This window comes from Candidozyma auris, chromosome 5 (assembly GCF_003013715.1).
Source record: "Candidozyma auris chromosome 5, complete sequence".
Classification (NCBI taxonomy): Eukaryota; Fungi; Ascomycota; class Pichiomycetes; order Serinales; family Metschnikowiaceae; genus Candidozyma; species Candidozyma auris.
Genome location: NC_072816.1, coordinates 647,910 through 669,285, shown reverse-complemented (window position 1 = coordinate 669,285; position 21,376 = coordinate 647,910). Strand labels below are relative to the sequence as shown.

Here is a 21,376-nt window from a genome sequence, read left to right as displayed (position 1 = left end):
AAGATCCTTTTTATCAATAGCGATTTGATAAAGGCGTTTCCAATACGGTAACTGCTCTGAGTTTATTCTGGACGGTGAGAGACTTGCTTCACTTATCAACGATAGCGCATGCCATTCGGAGAAAAATGGTCCCGTACTTTCAGAGCCATCACCTATGGAGCCGCCGAAAAATTCTATGAGGGCTAAAAAATTAGCAAGAGTTTGCCCGTAGCCTTTTGGGATACGTTCAGACCTCGTTAGGAGATTTTTAAGGTTGTCCACTGAAGCTTCTTTTCCTATCATATACTTTTTCCATGCTTCAAATTCAATTTCAAGACTGAGGGTGTTGCCATTCGACAGTAATGGATTGGAAAAAGCAAAATACTTGTCGATTTCTTTCTCCTCAGGTGTTTGATGGTATGCAAGGACTGGTGGTCCCTCTTCACCACCACCGCTTTCACTTTGTTGCTGCGAACCAACTGAAATGTCGTGAGTGTTTCTCAGGTTCATATCGTAATTGATAAAACAAGATAACCAATGTAAGAACAACTTTCAAGATAAGTGAAGTGATTGTTGGATATGAAACTTTTGAAAGAGAAAAAGAGCTGACTTTTATAGTGCACCTCTCGGCGACCGGCCAAATTTCTAATTTCACTGTTGTAAATTAATGGCCAAATTTAATTTCACTGTACCCAGAATCTGCCCCCAAATCATGCCAATGGGAAATCCTCAATTTCACCTGCAAAGCGGGCAAACGCATGCGAATTTCGAGAATTCACCGCTCGTCTATGGGGAAATCGAGAAAAAAGTATAGAATAGGAATCTAACCAAGGGCTATATCTACAAATAATTGAGCACACCTCAAAATAATAGTGATAGGGAGACCTGTGCCATGTCAGGATCAATGGTCGACGCACTATTGTGGTGTGTGGACAGTTCATCATGGATCGTCAAGCCGCACCGGAAAATTAGCACCCTGCCTATGCCTTCCCCACATAGACGACCAGACCTGAAGCATACGTGCATTTACGCTTATCTTATTCAAATTGCCTCTAGTTGTACAAATTTCTTCTTACTATGTATCGCAGTTTTCCCTCTCGACCACCGGACTGTCGAGACTTTTCACATCAAAACATCAGGTTTTTGTTGCTGATTGGCATGAAAGCCAACCATGATAAACGACAACCCGACTGAATTATTCGAGGGATTCCCCCTTTAGTGCGGGGAATACGGTGGATCTAGGTGGATCAAGAACGAACTTCTTTTGGTCTACGAGCGGTTTTGTCCATAGTGAAGCGGGGTCTCGATCTGCGGTGGGTTAAGCTAAAACGGATGAATTAAAGCCAATAATGGAAGCCAGGCATGAAAGCCAAGAATCATGACATCCAAGACATAGGATGTTGGGGATATTTAAGCTTACGTCATATGTCAAGATTGATTTTGGAGAAAAGCTTCGACCAAAAAAATCAAATCTATACTTGTTTGGTAACACTGCACCTGATGGATTCCTCTGTGAGATTTGAGCATATTTGTCTCTACAGTTATCTCAGGCAAAACAAGAATGGGGAGAATAGTCTATACACCAAACCTTCACTAACACCAGGATAATTTATGTAGCCTAGAGTTTTATTAGCTGGCTTTTTTATGTTAGTTTTTAGGAGATTTGCAAACAAGTCGTTCAGAACCTGAGCAGATCAGCGTAAATAAAGGAGTTCATTAGATTCGATCTAACTCTGCCACTGCTTAGGCAAGCATTTGACAAGAAAGAGCTGTCATTTGTTGGTGATTATTCAAACAGGACTGAAAAGTGAAAATCGCTCCTGAGCGGATAAGTGGTCCCAATTTTGGTGCTCATATCTTCTCTGGTAAACAATATGCATAAATCTCAGCTGCGTCGGTACACCGCATAAGCGGTGCAGGTATTGCAGAACAGGGGTCTACTGTGCGGGTCGCTTATCTATCCATACATACAATGCATGACCCATATAGTGGCCGTATTTTTGAACTATCCCGCACATGAGAAGCAACAAATGGGTCTTCAACTGGAGTTATAGAGTGCATTGGCAAGATGTTGAACAAGAGATTGGGCCAGCTGATCCTTTGCTTTGAGCGGAAGCACCTCGATCTAAAGAAGCGACATGCGCAGATCTGTGCATGCCACACAAGGTTTGTACAAGTTTCCCGACTTACTTTGCAATATTAGAATCCAGTGAACCCCCCTGGAGTAGCTTGTGAAATTGCCAACTGTCTTATCTATCTGCAATTGGAGACCGATTGTCGCATTTAGTGACCTCGATATACCGAGGCAAAAAACATACACCAGTTTCTGACAATGCAATTCAAGTTCAAAAAATGGACCGGATTGCAAGCATAGTAGAATCTGATCTGACCGTGTATACAGATCATGCAAGAATGAACCTCCTTTCAAGCCGTACCCTGGCATATTTAATCAGGCTTCATGAATTGCAAACGGGTGAAATTTTAACTAAAAAAAGCTACCACCAGCAAATAAAGGGCCCATTTAATCCAATCTATCCCAAGGTTTCTTCATTCCTACCACGTTTGGATAATCCGAGAAACCCGAGACCCTCCATTGTGGTTTCAAGTCACGTGCGAAGCAACCTTCCGCCACCGTTCTATAGAAATCGATTGCAACCACCCTCTTGGTATATAACCACTTCTACATCCCAAAAACTTTAAAACCCCCCAAAAATGTCTAACGTCGTCACCTCAAGACAATTGACCCGTGCCACCCGCTACAGGCTCAACAACGGCCAGCATATCCCCGTTGCCGGTTTCGGCGTGTACCTTGTTCCCAAGGAGCAGGCTGAGGACTTGGTCTACGAGGCCTTGGTTCAAGGATATCGCCACATCGATAGCGCTGTCATCTACGGCAACGAGGAGCAATCTGCCCGTGGAATTGAGAGGTTCATCAAGGACAGCAACGGAAAAGTCACCAGGGGCGATATCTGGTTTACTACCAAGATCTGGAACGCTGAGCAAGGGTATGAGGAGACCAAAAAGGCTGTGCAGGGCATTGCCAGCCGTGTCAAGAAGCACATTGGCTACGTCGACTTGGTGTTGATCCACTCGCCAAAGACAAGCAAGGAGAAGAGGTTGGGCACGTGGAAGGCGTTGCAGGAGTTTGTGCTTGATCCAGCCAACGACGTGCTTCAGATCAACACCATTGGTGTGTCCAACTTTGGCGCCAAGCACATTGACGAGATTCTCAATTGGGACGGCTTGGTGGTGCCTCCTGCTGTGGACCAATTGGAATTGCACCCATGGTTGCCCCAGGTGGAGTTGAGGGAGTACTTGGCCTCGCACAACATCTTGGCCGAGGCGTACTCGCCACTTACTCAGGGCATCAAGTTGCAAGATCCAGAGCTCTTGGAGTTGGAGCAGAAGTACAGGGTGCCCAAGGCTGAAATCTTGTTGAAGTGGTCGTACCTCCAGGGTTTCATAGTGTTGGTGAAGACCGTCAAGAAGGAGAGAATCAAGGAGAACTTGTCTGTGTTGCCAGACGTCAAGGCTCCAGCAGATGCTTTGGACGACACTTCTCATAGCGGCAAGATCGACTTGGACATCAACATCCTTGAGGCCTTGAACAAGCCCGACTCGCACGAGGTGTTGACCTGGGGCCACGTTGACCCAACGCAATATGAAGGTTGAAGTTGAACCTGAATCGTTGTGAGGTTTCTGTCGACGCAGTGTACTCCATGTATGGAAATCATGCTTGCGAAGTATGAGAATGGCTGCAAATGGCGCTGCGCTGCTAGCTGCCTACCCCTCAGAAAAGCCCGAAATGTATTATCTATGTTATATGAACGTTTCAATATTTCGACCAGGTGTAGTTCCAGTATGACTTCGAATTACGGCAGGTTCATTGTTAGCCTCGCAGAAAAACAATACACTGTTCGGGTCGGAGTTGAGTCATACATCATCCGTAGCATACAACTACTCCTCTTCTTTATCGAAACTACTCAAAATATGTCCATTATACAGCAGGAGGCGGCCCACATTCGTTCCGTGGAGCCTGAAATTGAATTGTCCAATATTGCTTCACCATATGCTACTAATATCGACACGGAGAGTGCCACCAGAAACTCCGTCGAGACAAATGAACAAACTCCAGCAACTCCGCCTCTCATGACATTGAAATATCCATCTAGAAACTTGTGGAGGGTAGCATCAGTGAGTTTTTGGGCAGCCTGCGGCGGCTTCTCCGATGCTGCTCCTGGAGCATTATTGCCGTCGATGGAAGCTTACTATAAAATTGGATACGCCACGGTCTCGCTTATTTGGATGTCGAACGCCGTAGGATTCATCTTGGTGGCCTGCTTTTCCCATAAAATCACCCCTTGGTTTGGGAAAAGAGGTTCTCTTACTTATGGGATCTTTCTGTCTGTGGTGGCATACGCTTGCATTGCCAGTGGAGGACCTTTCCCATTGATTTGTGTGGGGTTCTTTTTTGCTGGAATAGGTCTTGCCACTGTCTTGGCCCAGTCGAATGTGTTCCTCACCAAGCTAGACAAACAGTCCAAGTACCTAGCCTTGTTTCATGCCTGCTACGGCGCTGGCGCCACAATTGCTCCACTTGGAGCGACCAGCATGGTGAAAAACGGCACGAAATGGCATTTCTTCTACCTCATTTTGCTAGCAATGATGGTGATCAACTCAGTCACTGTGAACTATGCCTTTAAAGGTGCCGACGAGGATTTGCTGCCATGGGACCACGTTGAACACAGGCAAGAGGAGAGCAACAACCAAAGCGGGCAGAGCATCATGGTTTTGGCTCTCAAGAATACCCCAACATGGCTCATTGCTCTTTTCGTATTTTGCTACGAAGGTTCCGAAGTTGTCCTTGGAGGCTGGATCGTTACCTATCTCTTGGACTACCGAGGCGCTGGACAGAGCTACGGTTACGTGCTGTCTGGATTCTGGGCAGGGTTGACGTTGGGAAGACTTCTTCTTACAAGGCCACTTCACAAGAGCATTGGAGTTCGTAAAAGCGTTTTCTTGCTAGCAATCTTTGCCATAGCCATGGTAGTTGTGTCGTGGGTGGTTCCCAACAGCATTGCAGTGGGTGTGTTTGTTGGGTTTGCGGGACTATTCATTGGCCCCACGTACCCGCTCATGATCACAGCCGTTTCGTTTATGGTGCCTAGGAAAATCCAGGTGGTGAGCTTGACGATCATGACAGCATTTGGCCTGAGCGGTGGAGCCATTTTTCCCTTTGTCACTGGTCTCATTGCAGAAAAACTGGGCGCCTACGTGGTGTTGCCTATTTTCATTGCGTCGTACAGCGTGATGTTAGTTTTCTGGCTTCTTTTGCCAAACATCGACCGTAAGTCTGGATCAACCATAGAGAGTACGTGGAAAAAGCTCTGGAGCGGGCTTCGGAGTCGGGCCTCACAATTCTTGAAGTTTGTGTGATGCACTGAACAAGAAGGGAATTCTGAGCTTTTATCGAATGGAGGGTTTTTTTCTTATTACTTAGTTGTTCAATTCTTAATATCAGAGCAGAGAAGGTCGATCTTCAACCTAATCCTCACAGCTACCAAATGAGTGTCAAATGACCTGTGACATGCTTAGTAAAAACTTTTTATGAAGCAGTAAGTGCTGAAAAATATACGAAAGACATCACGTAGAGGGTTTTGACATCAACAACATACGAGCCTTCTGTGTGTAGCTGAGAGTACTTGTTAGGCGGAGTAATTTGCAGAAAGGTTCCGTTTACGTGTGTAATCAACTATTTGGCTTTCACAGGCTAATATGCTTTCGCCATAATTTTAGATGGATACACTTCTCATTCTGCCCAAGGTAATAGCTCTCTGACACCATATCATATAGAGAGGTCAGCTTTTGTCTTATACTCAAACTGCCTTCAAACATGGAGATCCTATCTCAGAATGTTTATGTTACCAATAAAGAGCGTTTTGTCACGATTTGCAGACAACTACAAATAAGCTTTTTCAAAAGCCTTTCCCTTTGCCATTCACATTTGGTGATAAAGTTGTTGACTGTGGAGTGTATGCAAGCTCAACGATGAAAAGTACTACCAATTGAGAAATTATCAACATCTTCCTTCAACCTCCATCCATGTCAAAACAGCAGAAACCCGTCAGGCAAGATTATATAGCCAAGGCCCGCTATCTCAATAACTTACCGCCACCGCCACTCAACCCGAAATTTCTCAAGTACAACCTCACCGAGCATGTGCTGCCCGAACAAGAAAGCGAGCAGCTTCTAAGCTCACTTTTCAGAAAAGAGAATTTCACTCAGTTTATTGGCCAGATCGACGAAGAGTTTGGTATGCCCCTTAATCTTCTTCAGAACGAAGGGTTCTTGGACGGCTCCAATGAAGCAGCCATCTACGCGTTAAATCTGACAGTGCCTTTGCATCCAAAGGACAGAATATTGTTGAGAGATGCTGGCATTGGGCGTGTGAACAAGTCGGAGCCTGGTGTTTCATTCTTAAGAAGAACAGAGTATATTGCAGAAAACAAGGCTTCAAACAAGACAGAGGAGGAGGCGCTGGCAGAGAAGAAGGACCAGAAGGATCTAGTCGACCCAGATTCTCAGCTAGCGGCAGTAGAGGAGAGCTTCGACCATGCTCAGGACACATTGCAGGATCTTTCGAAGATCAAGCACCCAAGAAGAAAAAACTTGCGTGCGGTGGCTGCTTGGCCTCTTCTTCCAGATACATCGATGATGGACATCAAGTACCTAGCCATCAAATTCTCTGGTTCTGCCTCCTTGTTCAGAGAGTTGCAGAGCACTAAAAGAATTCAAAAAGATGCCTACGACGAGGAGCTCCAGAAGGACTCATTGGCCACGGCTCTTTACAAACCAATCACATCAGAGGATGGTGAGTGGGTCAGCCTTTACCAGGCTAAGGATAAGCAGGCTTTGGCGTCCTTGAAGGAGAAGTTGCAGTCCACAGAGAGAGAACAGCCCCTGAACTTGTTAGACGAGGAGGAAGAAGATTTAGAGGAGTACCTGTTTGCTCATCACAAAAACTACGATATGGTCTACCACAGATACAGCAAACCCGACGAGGAGCTAGCGTTGAGGTTTGTACCTGAACAGCCTGGATCCAAGAAGCGCCGTGCGGCATACTACTACCCTATTTCCGGGAGAGTGGAGCTCAAGAAGCACAGAGCGTCTACCAATACAGAAATTAATCGTTTCTTGAAAGACAGTACGGTGGACGTGATCAGCTTGAAGATCAGAGAGCCCAACACCAGTGAGTTGAAGAGAAAGGACAACATTCGTTCTGAATATGATCCTATGGAGTACGAAGGCGAGGATGAAGATGAGGAAGAGGAGGAAGAGGAGCAGACCGAAGAGCCTACCGAACAAAACGGAGAGGTTCACGCCAACGGCGAAGTCAAGGAGGAGAGTAGGGAAGAGAGCGTTACTAGAAGCGATGCTCCTAGCGAGGCAGCCAGCGACGAAGCCATTGACGATGAATAATCATCGACGCAGATCATTTTTGAATCTATGCCCTCTACAAAGTACTAAAGGCTGGATCATTTTAATGGCCCATTTCCCGGTTCTTGAGTGTTAATGCTCATGGAGCAGCTTTGGTTGAGATGGTCGATCCTCACAGGATAAGCAAATGCACATGTTGCAATCACTACTCATTTTCATCCTTATTTCATCCACATCCCTTTCATTTCTCATCACATAAATTCTGTATAAAGTCATTACCATATGTACATTCGTTGCGATGTATAGCGTCTCTACATTGGTTGCAGCCTCGTGATGCATCACGTAATCACACACAGTAGTTTGCCCTTCTTTGGCACACCTCCAGCCTCTTGCCTTTCTTCTCCTTTGGCTTCTCTAGCTCCTTGGGCAAAGTCTTGGGTTGCCTATCATCGTACCGTTTTTGCATTCTCTGGGCCATGGCAGCATCCTCCTCCTCCTGAAGCTGGCGCACTAGCTCCAAGTCCTCATGCAGCTCGAACGGACCCAGCTCTGAGTTCTCCAGAAGCGGCACAAAGTCGCCCGTGAAGAACAAGTCGTCCTTGCCCAGCACAGAGATGATCGACTGCCACACGCACTTGTTGGACGCTAGCGACGAGTCTGTGATGAGCAGGTAGAAGTCGTGCTCGTGAGCCTTATATATGGTCAGGAAGTGATTGTTTCGGAAAAAAACCGCCAACGACCCCGCCTCCAACCTCGCATCCAACACCTTCAACCCATGAGCAGTCAACTGCGTGCTGTGTCTATCAAGCCATTGGTGAAGGTCCGCCTTCACAACAGGGTCCTCCTTAGGATTGAGTAAAAAGTCCTGAATCCGGTCAAACGTGGCCAATTTACGGAAGTGCTCCTCGTGCACGTTTTCAGAAGGGTCCCAGAGCCACCCGTGCACGAACACTAGGCCAAACGCTTCAAACATCTGCTGCCCAAGATCGCCTTGAGCGAAACCCCCCTCGTACAAGTTCGGATCCACACTCAAGCCAGTGTGCAAAAGAGGAAGACTCTCAAGAAGCTTATTCACCACGCTCGAGTCATCGTCTCTGTATATGTCAAGCAAAACGTCTCCCAAACAGGCCAAAACTTCACTAAGGGCCACTCTCAGGTCTAAGTTTCTATTCAAAAGCAGCCTGACTTTTGCAACGCTCTCAATGTGCTTGCTGTCCACGTTGTTGGAGTTGCTTTTTGGGTTGAGCTCCGCCTCCAACTTATGGACATCGTTCTGTAGGAGAAGCGTGTTGACTAGGGCAATTAAAGGACACGGACCGTTGGCTTCTTGAAGAAGAATCGGCGTCTCGTGCTCATACTGGGACCAGCAGATACGTTTGACCGGGAAGGATATGTGTTGGGACATGATTTTATGAAGAAGTGGTGGGCCCTGGGGGCGGTGCTTATAGTGAGATTAAGTATTGTTATCTACATCCTGTACGCCAGGGCACACATCACGGTTCATTAGCCGCCGAGCCTCAATGTGCCTGATTTTGCAACCATGCTTCGTAGCCGAGGAAGAGTTGGTCTTTCTAGGCAGCCACCCACCGCACAAAGCTCACCACCGCCACGAGAAGCGCCACAAGCGACATGTCACACATGGCCCGCTCGCTGCTCACCTGCTTGGCCACCTTCATGTCAAAGTCGCCGCGTCTGACGATATTTTCAGCAATTGGTTTGGGCGTCTTGGTCACGCCCGCTGGAATGGCGCCGGGGCTAGGGTACATCTCCTCGCAGAATTGCTCAATCTCACCGAGCTTGATGCCGATCTTGAGGTAGTTGGGGTCCTTCACGTCCAGCTTGTGGTTGATGACCCGCATGTAGTGTCTGAAGATCTTCACCACGTCGGGAAGCGTTCTTGAGTTGAGAATGAGTTTGCACGTCGTACCCTTTCTGATCTTGACGTTCTTCTCCAACACTTCCTTGTTGTTGTAGATTTCGGCCAACGTGGCGACCGCCATCACTTGTGGAATAGCACAAAAGTTAAAACTGGTGGATTCTGTGATTAACGATAAGTATGTCAAAACGTCTGTGACGTGGCCTAAGGCGTTCAACACCAATTCGTTGATACAGTGGACACCTTTCTCTTTTTCTTCGGCCACCTTGTTGAAGTTAGGCAATGCATCCGTGTACTTGGACCACACCTCACGCGGATAGAAGGAACGGCCGTCTTCCAAGTCTTCGTGATAGTCTCTGATAATGTTCGTTTTTTGTAAAAACAACCCCATGCTCTCGGACAATTGATAGTCGTCCGCCTGCACCTGTGAGTCGGCAAAACCAGCCAACACCATCAAGTCAGACAAACCTTCACCCACCAATCCAGCTACGTAATGACAATACAAGTCAAAGTCGGCAATGGTGGCAACACCGTTGGTGTTGAAGTTCTCGTCGACAATGTAGTCCGCCATTCCGTTGCCCATTTTCCTCGTGATCTTCTTGACAATGTCCTGGTGCTCGGGCTTCAACTTGTGGTACTCGGTTAGAATTGTGTCAAACTCCACCAACACTGCTCTGTCCTTCTCGTTGGGCCCGCTTCCCGTAAACGTCCAATCTTTGGTATTAAGCTTCTCATGGAAACTCCTCAACAAGGGCACCTTTACCAGCGGATCGATGGTCATGTCGTCCTCGACGGTGTCCAATGCTCTCAAGACAAGGTAGAAAATCATGGTAGAGTTTCTCAATTCGGGATGCAACTCCTTGATTACTGCTGCAAATGAACGAGATGTGTGGTCCAAAAGTTCGTAACATCTCACCAATGATTTGGGCGCCTCAGAGAGATCGTGAGGAAAAGCTGATTCCTTGAACACTTTGAGTTGCACTACGGCCTTGAGCTCTGTGGGGTGTGCTAACAACTGAAGAAGTTTTCCCATGGTTTTCTTAATACGACGAGCAAAATGTGGGTTGTAAGCGAACGTGAACGCAACTAAAAGAACAGAAATAATGGCTCAGTCAGGTAAATTCAGCTGTCAAAGGACTCCTCTTTCCGTTTCAGAATTCCAATTATAGGAGTAGTAGCTGCCAACGCGAGATGAGTGTTGAGAATATTTGCGAAACTATCTCGAGTTGGCAGTCGCGCTCCTTATCCTCAACATGGGGCGCTAAACGAGACACGAGAGTGAGCAATATGAGAGTGACACCTCTTCGCCACACGTCCCTAAACAGGTATATTATACATCTAGATAGGTTTCTGAGGGTATTTGATTAGATGACCATCTCGTCCTGGAGAGATTTTTGCTGTACTTGTAAAAATCCATATAGGCAAGACTTAAAGGTAAGGTTGATTACTTGATCCCTTAGTCCCAGTATTTCTGAAACTCTAGTGTCCCAGTTTACGGCATAACTCTAGCTTTGGTGTTCTTGAGAGACACAAGGGCTGATTTTCCCTGCCATGGTAGAGGGATGTACTACGCCCGGCCACCAGCATTTCCTTCAATTAAAGTCACGACAATATTACCACTTCAACCAAGGAAGCCTGATCACTTGGCGTTCTCAATCTTCTCAAACCAGCGGCGAGCAGCCTTGATGTTTTCTAATATGACAAGGTCTTCCCGTGCATTCACGTAGTTGTCATCTGCACTCTTGTCCTTGAGCACAATCATGATGAAGAGATTATCCGTGAGAATATCCACGTAGAAGCTCGTGCCGTTGGAGCCGCGAATAATTAAATTGTTGAAGCTTGTTCTCAACTTTGTGATGGACTGCTTGTAGGTTTTGATGATGTTGGAGATTTTCTCAAACCGCTTTGGGTCTAATGACTCTACTGACCCGTTGATCACGCCAGACAGGCCGTTCTGTTGCCGCTGTATGGATGCCGTGGAAGAAATGACCAAGAACGTCGTCTTTTCAAATAGGATGATCTCCTCGGCATCCAAAACCTCATTAAAGCGCAACAAGTTGCTGTTGAAAAGATTCATGTTGGGGATCAACGAGCACACAATCAGCGACCATGCTTTGTACAAGGACTCATCCCAGATAGATGTCGGGAACCCGACCAACTTGAACTGGTATGGGTTCGAGATCTTCTGAAGCTTATCCATCATGATCACGAACAACTCCTCTCTTTTGTCGATTTGCACCAAATCCATCTTGTGTAGCAAGACGAAAATCTTGGCATCAGGACTGAACTTCTGCAAATTCGTGAGCGACTTGACAAATATGTCTATATCCTTATTGATGGACTTGGACTCCACGTCAAACACATGAATAAGCACTTGCACCATCTTGAAGATGTGGTCCTTTTGAGTGGTGAAGTAGTTATCCATGAACACATCTTGACCACCACAGTCCCAAAGATTGAGCGTCATGTTCCCGAGAAACCTTAAATGGGAGTGTTCCACGTCTATGGTGGCGCCCAAGCGCCTGGTATCGAACGCTGAGTAGTTGGAGAAGATGATCGAGCGCATCGACGACTTGCCCGAGCCAGAGCGGCCCATCAAAAGAAGCTTTTTTCTAGAAGACAGCGACATGGGATTTTGTGGTCTTTATATGTTGTATAATTTGCTGCGAGTGGTACTCGATGTTCTAGCACTAGTAGATAAGAGCTTACAGACCTGTGCAGGTCCGACCCACCAACACCATCAACACATCGAGGATTTGTCTGCTCAGATGAGGATTTGATGCAAATAAGGGTGGAGCTTGCTTCGGAAATTATTGGCAAGTCTGTGACGCTCTCGTATAGCATGACATTTTTTTGCCTCGCCTATGAAGACACAGATGAACGTGTCATTGGCAGTTCCATATAGGGAACATGATATAGATCATAACGTTTACGATCAACTCCTTATGAAAAGCCTCTTAGTTAAATTACGGAGATCTGCTATACATTAAAAAACAGTTCCCCAACGACTTCTACCGTCAACTATCTCCAAGGTTGTCATTGAAAAAATGATAAGTTTGACAAATTACTCAGAGAATATCTATCGCTGACTTTCAAATCAACCTACGGTCGCAATTTACCGAAACCCACAATAGTCAATCAACGGACTGATACTGTTTTGCAATCGTTATTGTGACGAATAGCCTGCGAAAACAATGCCGCCCATGATACAAACTGAAAGCAAATGAAACGCTTCCAGCACCTTTGTTTCACATAAGCGAAAACGACTTTCTCTTACATCACACTCAGAAAAGTTGTATAACCCAAATCAACCCTCTCCCCACTTCTCCTTTCCAGGGTTCTTCTGGAATCTGTCAAGGCGTGTACGGCGCGCACCAAACAATCAAGCCTCCAGGTGATAACATCTCTACCACATGGACTACGCCAGTTACGACCCAAAGAAGGTTCGTCTCCATGTTGTGGTGCTTAAAGCTTTCATACTAGGGGCGGCAATCACTGCAGCATGCGTGGTTTTGGCTTTCAGCTCGTCTTTGCAGTCCTTTGTCGCCAGAGCATCGATCTATGCCATGGCCGTGAGTGGATTCTACATGCTAGAGTTTCTCACCACAGCCGTGTATAACACGGGGTCCATTGACGACGACTCGTTCATCATGAACGATTTGGAGCTTCACGCTGTGCACGTGGCGTCATTGGCGGAATCATACTTTTTGCATAAACACTGGAAATATCACTACATTTCATTTTGGGCTGGGTTGGCGATAATGCTAGCAAGTCAGTTCTGCCGAACGTTGGCAATGTACACAGCAGGCACATCCTTCCACCACTATGTCCAAAAGGAACGGTCCCAGAAACATGTTCTTGTGGAGCACGGCATATACAGTTTTTCAAGACACCCGAGCTACTTTGGCTTCTTCTGGTGGTTTGTAGGGTGCCAGATCTTGCTTCAGAATGCTTTCACCTTGGTAGTGGGAACATACAAGCTTCAAGGCTTCTTTCAGGCACGTATAGAGTACGAAGAACAGTTTCTTGAGTCCTTCTTTGGTGAAAGGTACCGTGCCTACAGCCGACGTACACGTACATGGATACCCTTTATAGAGTAAATGTTCAAAGCAAAACGATAGTGTATTGCTCTCTCTGTCTAGCAACTCTATTAACACATCTAGCTCTTCTTCTTTGGGTCAACGCCAAACCCATTCACGTTTCTGTACATCAACACACCGTTGTCGCCCTCGACAAACTGGCACTGTCTGGCCGACTTCCACAACGATACCCACATGCTCTCGTCAGAGTGCTGGTAGTGGTGGCCCATCACCTTCTTGATGGCCTCGGAGGCTTCACGGGCATTGTAAAAGGGAATTCTCGAGCAGTAGTGGTGCAACACGTGGGTCTCGATGATGTCGTGGAAAATGTGCTTTCCAACAAAACCAAATTCTCTGTCGATGGTGGCAGCAGCGCCCCTGGCGAAGTTCCATTGGTGGGCTTCGTAGTGGGGCATCTTGGGGTCCGAGTGCTGAAGAAACGTAATGAACACCAACCAGTGGTTCACGTAGATGTAAGGAATGGCCCAGTGCATGAGCACGTTGAACGCACCAAAGTGCTTGTACCATGTGTAGACAACAAGCGCCTGGGTCAAGACACCAATGTCACTCATGACAATGTACCAGTAGTCCCTCTTCTCAAAAATGGCCGAGTTGGGGTTGAAGTGGTTCATGCCCCAAGCAGAGTCAGCGACCTTCTGGCCGGTGACGTTGGTGAAGAGGTACATGATCCAGCCGCCCAACTGCTGGCCAAGCAAGTGGCCCAACGAGTAAAGAGGCGAGTCGCTGGCGATCTCTTCCAAGGAGTGGGCGTGGTGCTTCTTCATGAACGACTCTTTAGTGTGGGGCACGAACACCATGTCTCTGTCCATGTGGCCCGTGGCCTTGTGGTGCTTGCCGTGGGAAAACTTCCAGGAGAAGTAAGGCACAAACCAGTACGAGTGCAAGATCCAGCCCACGGTGTCATTGACCCAGGTGTGGTCAGAAAACGCCCCATGGCCACACTCGTGGGCCAACACCCAAAGACCGGTACCAAAAAGACCCTGGACATACGTGTAAGCAGCCCACGCAGCAAAACGAAGCGCTGGGTGAGGCAACAAGCAGATGTAGTTCTGGGCCACGTACCCGAAAAACACCATGCAAGCAATGTCTCTGAACACGTACCAGAGAGATTCGGCGGTTCTTCTCTCGTAGCAGTGGGCAGGAGTGGCTCTAAGAATATCCTTGATGGAGTAGTCGGGGGCCTCGAAGGTGTTGCCATAAGTGTCGATGGCGGTGGCCTTGGAGGAAAAAGACGCCACGTTGCCATCCTTCTTGATGGAGGAGGCGGCGCCAGAGTTGAAGCTAGAGCCTGAGGCCGACGCTAAAGTGCTGGACATGAGAGAAGGGTGGAAAAGGTTGTGGGAGAAGAAAAAGTGGATGGATGCGAAACGAGTACTAATATAGTGAGAAAAAGAAACGCTCGAAAACCGTTGGTCCAGGGGAGACGAGGAGAAGTGGTGAAAAGGGAAAGAACAAAAAAAAGAATAAAATGAACAAAAAAAAAGAAATGAACAACGAGAGAGTACATAGTAGAGCTCGGGTCTTTGATAAGAACGCTTCGTTTCTCCATTTGTGCTCGAGCCAATGCCCATTTCAGGAAATAAGCTGAGCCAAAAGCAGAGGAGCACTGGAAGGCAGATTCGCAGCCAATGTGAGAAACGTGCAAAGAGGTGTGAAATCGGGCGAAAAGAAAGAAAGGAGACTGAAAAAGCCACGGCTGAAGGGAACGAAGAGGAGACAGCCGAGGGCTTAGAGAAGCTTTTTTTCCTGAGCAAGAAAAGGGGGTATTCTTCAATTCTAGGCGTTGACGAATAAATGGGTGCTTTTGATTTTCAGCGGTTTCTGTTTTCATTCTTTCTTAGTGTTGGGTAGCTGATATGTGTACTTTTTTTAGTGTGCGGTATTTTGTCCAAGTTTTTTTACTTTTTTGGAGACCTACACCAAATTTTTTTCGCTGCCCGTTTCAGCGTATCAAATCGATCAAGCGCGGTGGTGCCATGATGGAAAAGCTCGCTGTAAAGCTCGCTGCCCGGGCTGGGGCTGTATGCAGGTCGGGCGGCGTACCAAGTAGAATTGCCTTATTTTGCAACCACTCTCCCAGCACTGCTTTTATGGTCAACAAGATCTCACTAAGCCAGCTCTAGATGTGCCTGATTTTACAGCAAGGATATTCTCAACAGGAAATTGTTGTAGTTTTGTTATGACGTAAAAAACCATTGTTTTTTTATTGTTTCTTGAGGGAATGTCTGTGGGGGGTGGCGTGGGGGCAGCCAACAGAGATAAATGCAAGCTACTCAAACAGCTGATATCTGATTAAGCGCTTTTGTAGAGTCTCACAATAAGCTTGAGCCTGCCTTCATTCTGAAGTTATTATGGCACCTGCTTGATCTATGGTGCCACCGGAGACAGCGCTGGAGTTAAGAGAGGGGTCTCCCTATCAAATATTTCAACTGGCCTGCAATCGCAAATTCACTCCACATTCCTTGTTGCACTATAGTAGCATCAACTGAGTTACAATTCTCTTTCTGCCAAAGCTGGCGAATAAAGTGGCTGGCTACCAGCGAAAAAATCACACTAACTATATAGTTCTTGCCGATTTCTATCAATTCTCCTCAGCTTTAGCTCTCGTCAACTCTCGCTCCGTCACTCTCATTCTCGTCAACTATGTGTTCCTGGACATGCCTGGCGACATGGATTATCCAAATTGGGAAACCACACGGCTGAGGGGACAGATGACGGGGATGCACTTTAGACAGGGGTGACGCTTTCGTCAAAAGGCAGAGGATTTCCGAGATCGAGGCAAGTTTCCAGAAACTCACTGTATAGAAGTTTCCAGTTGTCCTCATTTAGCATGCATTAACCTGAGCGGCATGGATCTGAGAAAATCAGGTTGAGCAGGGGCCCAAATGCTCCCAAGGGATGCTCTAATAAGATGAACTAATTGCAATTTGTATACGTTTCAATGTATACACCTTAGTTCTGCTGGTTGATTAGTGCAAATTGGTCTGGGTCGGTGACTTATTTTGCGGATAATCCCCACTGCCCTCTCCAGGCAACTGATTTCCCAACGTACAATCAAAACCCTCAATTGACCAGTCAGAGCTACTCAAATGAGATCATAATTACCTCATCTCCTTAGCACGCACTCATTGCCCGGAATTCTTCGATCACCACTCCGTCTGACTGGACTGCTTTTCGCAGCCATTTCTATGAGCACTATCACAGGCACATATTGACTTCGTTGCCAAGCTGACTCCTCTGACTTCACTTCCCCTTCCCACCGCAAACCTGAAAAGCTCCCCAAATTCCAATCCCCAATTCGGCTTACCGTCCACTCAAATCTCCAACTCTTCTGTTTGACTTCTCTGTGACTCACCCCCAGGCAACTACCAAGGCGACCTCGATCCCTGTAATTCCCGGGCGCACGGGATTCGCCGGGCGAGTCCCCACCATTTTTTTCCCTGCTATATGTACTCCAACAGTCCGATAAGGCTGGCATCAACAACGTCAAATTTTTCAACCACCTTTTTCCCAAAATATGCCTGAAGAAATCAAGAAGAAACCAATCAACTTCTCCAACATCCTCTTGGGCGCCGCCTTGAACATGGCTGAGGCCACGACCTTGGGCCAACCTTTGGAAGTGGTCAAGACCACCATGGCTGCTAACAGAAACCTCTCCCTTCTTCAGGCGACCAAAGTGGTTTGGTCTCGTGGTGGGCTCAAGGGCTTCTATCAGGGCTTGATCCCATGGGCGTGGATTGAAGCCTCAACCAAAGGTGCCGTGTTGTTGTTTGTTTCTGCCGAAGCTGAGTACAGGTTCAGAACCCTTGGGCTCAATTCGTTTGTCAGTGGCATGGGCGGTGGTATCACGGGTGGTGTGGCCCAGGCATACCTTACTATGGGTTTCTGCACGTGTATGAAGACTGTGGAGATCACCAGGTCGAAGCAGGCGGCTGTGGCTGGTGCTCCTCAGCAGACCACTTTCCAAGTGTTCAGAGATATCTATAAGAAGGAAGGCATCAGAGGGATCAACAAGGGTGTCAATGCTGTGGCTATCAGACAGATGACCAATTGGGGTTCGAGATTTGGTCTTTCGAGATTGGCCGAGGAGGGTATCAGGTCTCTCACCGGTAAGGGTAAGGACGACAAGTTGAGTGCCGTGGAGAAGATCGCCGCCTCGACGTTGGGTGGTGGTTTGTCTGCTTGGAACCAGCCAATTGAGGTGATCAGAGTGGAGATGCAATCCAAGACAAACGACCCCAACAGACCAAAGAACTTGGGTGTGTTCTCTACTGCCAAGTACATCTACTCCAACAACGGTATCAAGGGCTTGTACAGAGGTGTGGCCCCAAGAATTGGTTTGGGAGTCTGGCAGACCGTGTTTATGGTTGCCTTTGGTGACATTTTCAAGAAGATGTTGAATGCGGACGGTGGTCATTAAAAGAAGAGATTCGAAAGGTTCATAGAGTTTTCCCACATATTCAAATGCAAGTTATTATTACTAGTACTTAATATTAGTATGCAATTAGCTTCTACTGCTTGTGAGTCATGCCCCACTTATCGTAGCAGTACAACCCGGCGATCGTTAGTAAGACGCCGTAGCTCTGGTATCCAACAAAGCTAAAAGATCCCTCCCAAAGAAATGCAAACATTATCACAACAATTCTCTTCATGATGTTGGCAATGGAGTAATTAATAGGGGAGATCGTCCCAAGAAGCTGGAATGCAAGAAGCGATTGTAAGAAGTGAGAGACGCCGTTCAACACAACCAACGACACAAGGGGAAGTGTCAATTGGCCGAGAGAAAACACGTCGTTGTGAAACTCGGAAATAATGTAGATGGGCATCGTGAAAAGAAAACCAATGACGGAGCAGAAAAGCAAAATAGTCAACTTATCGAGCTTTTTCTCCTCGCCAGCCTTATATGACGGGAGCGAAGAAGTTTCTTCCAGGCTCTTGACAGTCAATCTCTTCTTGGCAAAGATATTTTGCAAGACGAAGATCAACATCGAAATGAAAGCGTAAAACAAGCCGGAAAAATAGCCCGGGGCAGTGTTCAAGTTCTTGGGCTTGTAACATGTGAGCATTATCCCGAGAATCAACGGGATGAGCGTCACATAGGTAACAGTTTTGAATCTCGTTCTGAGAAAAGCCCTGTATATCAACACAGTGGAGATGGGCGACAAGGATTTGATGGTGTGCACCAAAGACACCGGAATCATGGAGGTGGCCTTGTGGCTTGTGATGTGGCCCAAGAACTGGAAAATGCCCATGGGCAAGGTTGTGGAGATGATGAATGCGTTAGGAGTAAGGAACTTGACCACGGAGCAGTCAAGAGCATGCAAGTTTGGAATGGACGCCTTGGGGAAGTGAGAGGCCCACGAGGGCTTCTGCGAAAGAGCAGCGAAAAGCGAGATGCAAAGCAAGGCGTTCAACACGAACTGGAACTGGGTCAAGCTCACAGGATACGAGAACCTCGACAAAATGGCCTTTGTAGAGTTGTTTGACACTATACTGAAGCCGTACCACAAGGTGCACAAGGACACCACTTTCAAGTCAACCTCCGGGAGCCACGAGGTCCAGCCAGCAGCAGCCTTTTCCCCAGCAGCCTTTAAGTCAAGACTCGAAGTAGAAGCGTTGGCGGAAAGACTGAAACTGAAGCCTTCTCTGCGTTCGGCCACGGGAGTAGAAGAATTGGACGAGGGCGGCGTGATCTGCTGATAAGCTGATAGCGGGTTGCGGAGCGCCTTCGGCTGGTTCAACTGGAAGATGTTGGTTGTGGACATGTTGGGGTTCATCTGGGACGTCCGTTGTGGGTACGGGTACCTGTGGATATCCTCCACCGAATGGTTCACGCTAAGCATGGAAAGTAGCAGTTGAGTGGAACTTGGTGAAGTGAAGGGGAAGAAAGCGAAAGACAAGAAGCCAAGGAACGGCGTGGGACTAAGTAGGGAGAAGTGAAGGGAGCAGGCGGTTAGTTGGTCGCAGACTAAACTTAGACACCGCTATTAAACTTTAAGCTTTTAGGACAGAGAAAAAGTAGTTGGATAAGGAGTTTTTTTTCTTTCTGGATAGGCTTTTTTTACCCGTTTGTTTTGCGATGCAAGCCAGGCGAAGCACGCGGTACATGCAGGTCGGCGCTGGGAGACCCAAAAAAAGACAGCGAAAAAGGAACCACGAGGAACCACAGGAACAGAAAGGGTGCCGCGAATTCCCCTGGCAGCAGCGCCCGTGTGGTCAGACAAAATGGAAAGTGATTAAAATATATATATATATATATATATATGAGAGAGTCACCAAAAATGAGAGACAGTAAATGTGATTCTCGTGAAGTCAATTTCACTATCTTTTTTTTTGTTTGTTGACTCCGTTCTTTTGTTCTTCTACTTCAGTGCCTCTGCCACTTCTGCTGGATTACGCCTGGCCCGCGCTGGATTTAGCAGCCAGCAAAACCAACCAACGCTGGCCGCCTCCAAAAACTTAGTCCCTTTTCTCTCTAATTTTTTTTTGTTAGCGGACACCAAAAATGTTCAAGAGAATTCTACAAATTTCAGCCAAAACTCAAAATCTGACCAATTCATCGTGCATTGGCACTGTCACTGCGTTTTTGTCTGGTGCCTAAGCTTGCTGCTGAGCAATATGTGTCAGTGCGCTGTCAAGTGGAGGTGTCACTGAGGATGCGGCTGGCAGAGGCTATTTTTGCACCACCGACTGAAGAGACAAAATTTCCAAAAGTGCAATATAGCGTTTTTTGAGTCATGCTGAGATTGAAAATTGCAATCTTTTTGCAAAGAACTATTCTCGATCTTGTAGATTTCCGTAGCCCATAAAAGCCCGTAAAAACATGTAACATGTACATACTGAAGTAGAGCGGGAGAGCAGGTCCGGGCGAGACAAGAGTCTCGGGCAAAATGACCGCTCAGACTTGTGTTCGTGTGATTGCTGTGACCGTGGCTTGGGTCGTAAAGATAAGCTTTGTTGGCTTGGTAGGGTTTAGCCTTTCGAGGCTGGGGGGCTAAGTGGATGGGTCAAACGGTTTTGGCACTTGGGTCGCCGCAATTGGCAGGTGCCACTTTTGTGAGCTGAATTTTACGATGTTGCAAATTTATGGGGCTATTGTAGCACGTTGAGTTTTTTTTTTTCTTTTTTTTTTTTTCTTCTTTTTTTTTTCAGGGATTATTATTTCCCTCGATCACGTCTTGATTGAGCACATCGCTGGGTGCTCTCTACAAGTATGTGAGTCTTAAGGTCTTTGTGGCCATTTAATCCTCTCTAGTGATGCACATGGAAGAGAGGGCTAGCAGAGGCTGAAGTGGTTCATTCTTCGCTGTTGTCTCACCAAAATATGAAGCCATCCTTGCTTCGAAGGTGCAGCTTCTCAGTGATACTCCCGGTGCATCCAATGGCAAATAATTGCAAGAAAGTGAGAGAGTTGAATTTCATTATTTCTTTTTAACTTGTCTTTTGATTAAGTATAAGCCGAACAAGGACATCGAGCCCTCCTGTAAAGTTTAAACCACCTATATGATTCAAGAATAAGTCATTGAAATGACGGCCTCCAATCATCAACAAAGGACACCAAGTGTTCCTAAACAGGAAGTAGAGCATAATATATGAATTTAGTAGAGTACCATAACGCTGATAATTTCCAAAGCATGAATCCATGAATGCCACTCTTCTAATGTCCTTCAGCATATGTACTATACTGTTTCCTCGATCCCGAGCACCCGCTCCCAACCAAAGTGCATTCAGAGTCAAAATTTCTGAAGTTTCTCTCCAGAAAGAAGCCTTCACCTAGTATACTATTCTTTGTCCACAGCCCAATTGACTTTTCGGGATTCTGCTTGATGTGTTCCTCACTCAACCTCTGACGCACCATGATGCCCACATCTCCCACAATTTCGAAAACACCCCCAATCAGCATCCTCATTTCAAATCACCAACCATCTCAAAAATCATCTCTCTTGTAGCCATTCCTCCACTGCCCTCCACTTTTCCCCTTTTG

General features: G+C 46.8%; 10 protein-coding genes across 10 annotated transcripts; 5 read left to right on the top strand and 5 right to left on the bottom strand. All coding sequences in view use genetic code 12, as the record gives it.

Annotated features, from left to right (window-relative positions):
• Nucleotides 1-2,691: 2,691 nt before the first annotated feature.
• On the top strand, nt 2,692-3,651 carry CJI96_0004568 (uncharacterized protein; the record flags this gene model as incomplete). Its single annotated transcript, XM_029036820.2, has 1 exon — nt 2,692-3,651. One exon carries the CDS (start codon nt 2,692-2,694, stop codon nt 3,649-3,651), a length of 960 nt encoding a protein of 319 aa, XP_028888917.1.
• Nucleotides 3,652-3,969: 318 nt separating this feature from the next.
• Nucleotides 3,970-5,415, top strand: CJI96_0004567 (uncharacterized protein; the record flags this gene model as incomplete). The annotated part of the gene is made up of 1 exon (XM_029036819.2): nt 3,970-5,415. One exon carries the CDS (start codon nt 3,970-3,972, stop codon nt 5,413-5,415), a length of 1,446 nt encoding a protein of 481 aa, XP_028888916.2.
• Nucleotides 5,416-6,081: 666 nt separating this feature from the next.
• CJI96_0004566 (uncharacterized protein) lies at nt 6,082-7,458 on the top strand (the record flags this gene model as incomplete). Its single annotated transcript, XM_029036818.2, has 1 exon — nt 6,082-7,458. One exon carries the CDS (start codon nt 6,082-6,084, stop codon nt 7,456-7,458), a length of 1,377 nt encoding a protein of 458 aa, XP_028888915.2.
• A 304-nt stretch (nt 7,459-7,762) lies between these two features.
• Nucleotides 7,763-8,821, bottom strand: CJI96_0004565 (ubiquitinyl hydrolase 1; the record flags this gene model as incomplete). Its single annotated transcript, XM_029036817.2, has 1 exon — nt 7,763-8,821. One exon carries the CDS (start codon nt 8,819-8,821, stop codon nt 7,763-7,765), a length of 1,059 nt encoding a protein of 352 aa, XP_028888914.2.
• Nucleotides 8,822-8,987: 166 nt separating this feature from the next.
• On the bottom strand, nt 8,988-10,325 carry ERG9 (bifunctional farnesyl-diphosphate farnesyltransferase/squalene synthase; the record flags this gene model as incomplete). The annotated part of the gene is made up of 1 exon (XM_029036816.1): nt 8,988-10,325. One exon carries the CDS (start codon nt 10,323-10,325, stop codon nt 8,988-8,990), a length of 1,338 nt encoding a protein of 445 aa, XP_028888913.1.
• Nucleotides 10,326-10,931: 606 nt separating this feature from the next.
• On the bottom strand, nt 10,932-11,921 carry GTR1 (Rag GTPase GTR1; the record flags this gene model as incomplete). The annotated part of the gene is made up of 1 exon (XM_029036815.2): nt 10,932-11,921. The coding sequence occupies one exon, from the start codon at nt 11,919-11,921 to the stop codon at nt 10,932-10,934; it is 990 nt and encodes a 329-aa protein (XP_028888912.1).
• A 784-nt stretch (nt 11,922-12,705) lies between these two features.
• CJI96_0004562 (protein-S-isoprenylcysteine carboxyl O-methyltransferase) lies at nt 12,706-13,392 on the top strand (the record flags this gene model as incomplete). The annotated part of the gene is made up of 1 exon (XM_029036814.2): nt 12,706-13,392. One exon carries the CDS (start codon nt 12,706-12,708, stop codon nt 13,390-13,392), a length of 687 nt encoding a protein of 228 aa, XP_028888911.1.
• A 59-nt stretch (nt 13,393-13,451) lies between these two features.
• Nucleotides 13,452-14,708, bottom strand: FAD2 (Fad2p; the record flags this gene model as incomplete). The annotated part of the gene is made up of 1 exon (XM_029036813.2): nt 13,452-14,708. The coding sequence occupies one exon, from the start codon at nt 14,706-14,708 to the stop codon at nt 13,452-13,454; it is 1,257 nt and encodes a 418-aa protein (XP_028888910.2).
• Nucleotides 14,709-16,909: 2,201 nt separating this feature from the next.
• On the top strand, nt 16,910-17,812 carry YHM2 (Yhm2p; the record flags this gene model as incomplete). The annotated part of the gene is made up of 1 exon (XM_029036812.2): nt 16,910-17,812. The coding sequence occupies one exon, from the start codon at nt 16,910-16,912 to the stop codon at nt 17,810-17,812; it is 903 nt and encodes a 300-aa protein (XP_028888909.1).
• A 91-nt stretch (nt 17,813-17,903) lies between these two features.
• SLY41 (Sly41p) lies at nt 17,904-19,235 on the bottom strand (the record flags this gene model as incomplete). The annotated part of the gene is made up of 1 exon (XM_029036811.2): nt 17,904-19,235. The coding sequence occupies one exon, from the start codon at nt 19,233-19,235 to the stop codon at nt 17,904-17,906; it is 1,332 nt and encodes a 443-aa protein (XP_028888908.2).
• Between the last annotated feature and the right edge of the window lie 2,141 nt (nt 19,236-21,376).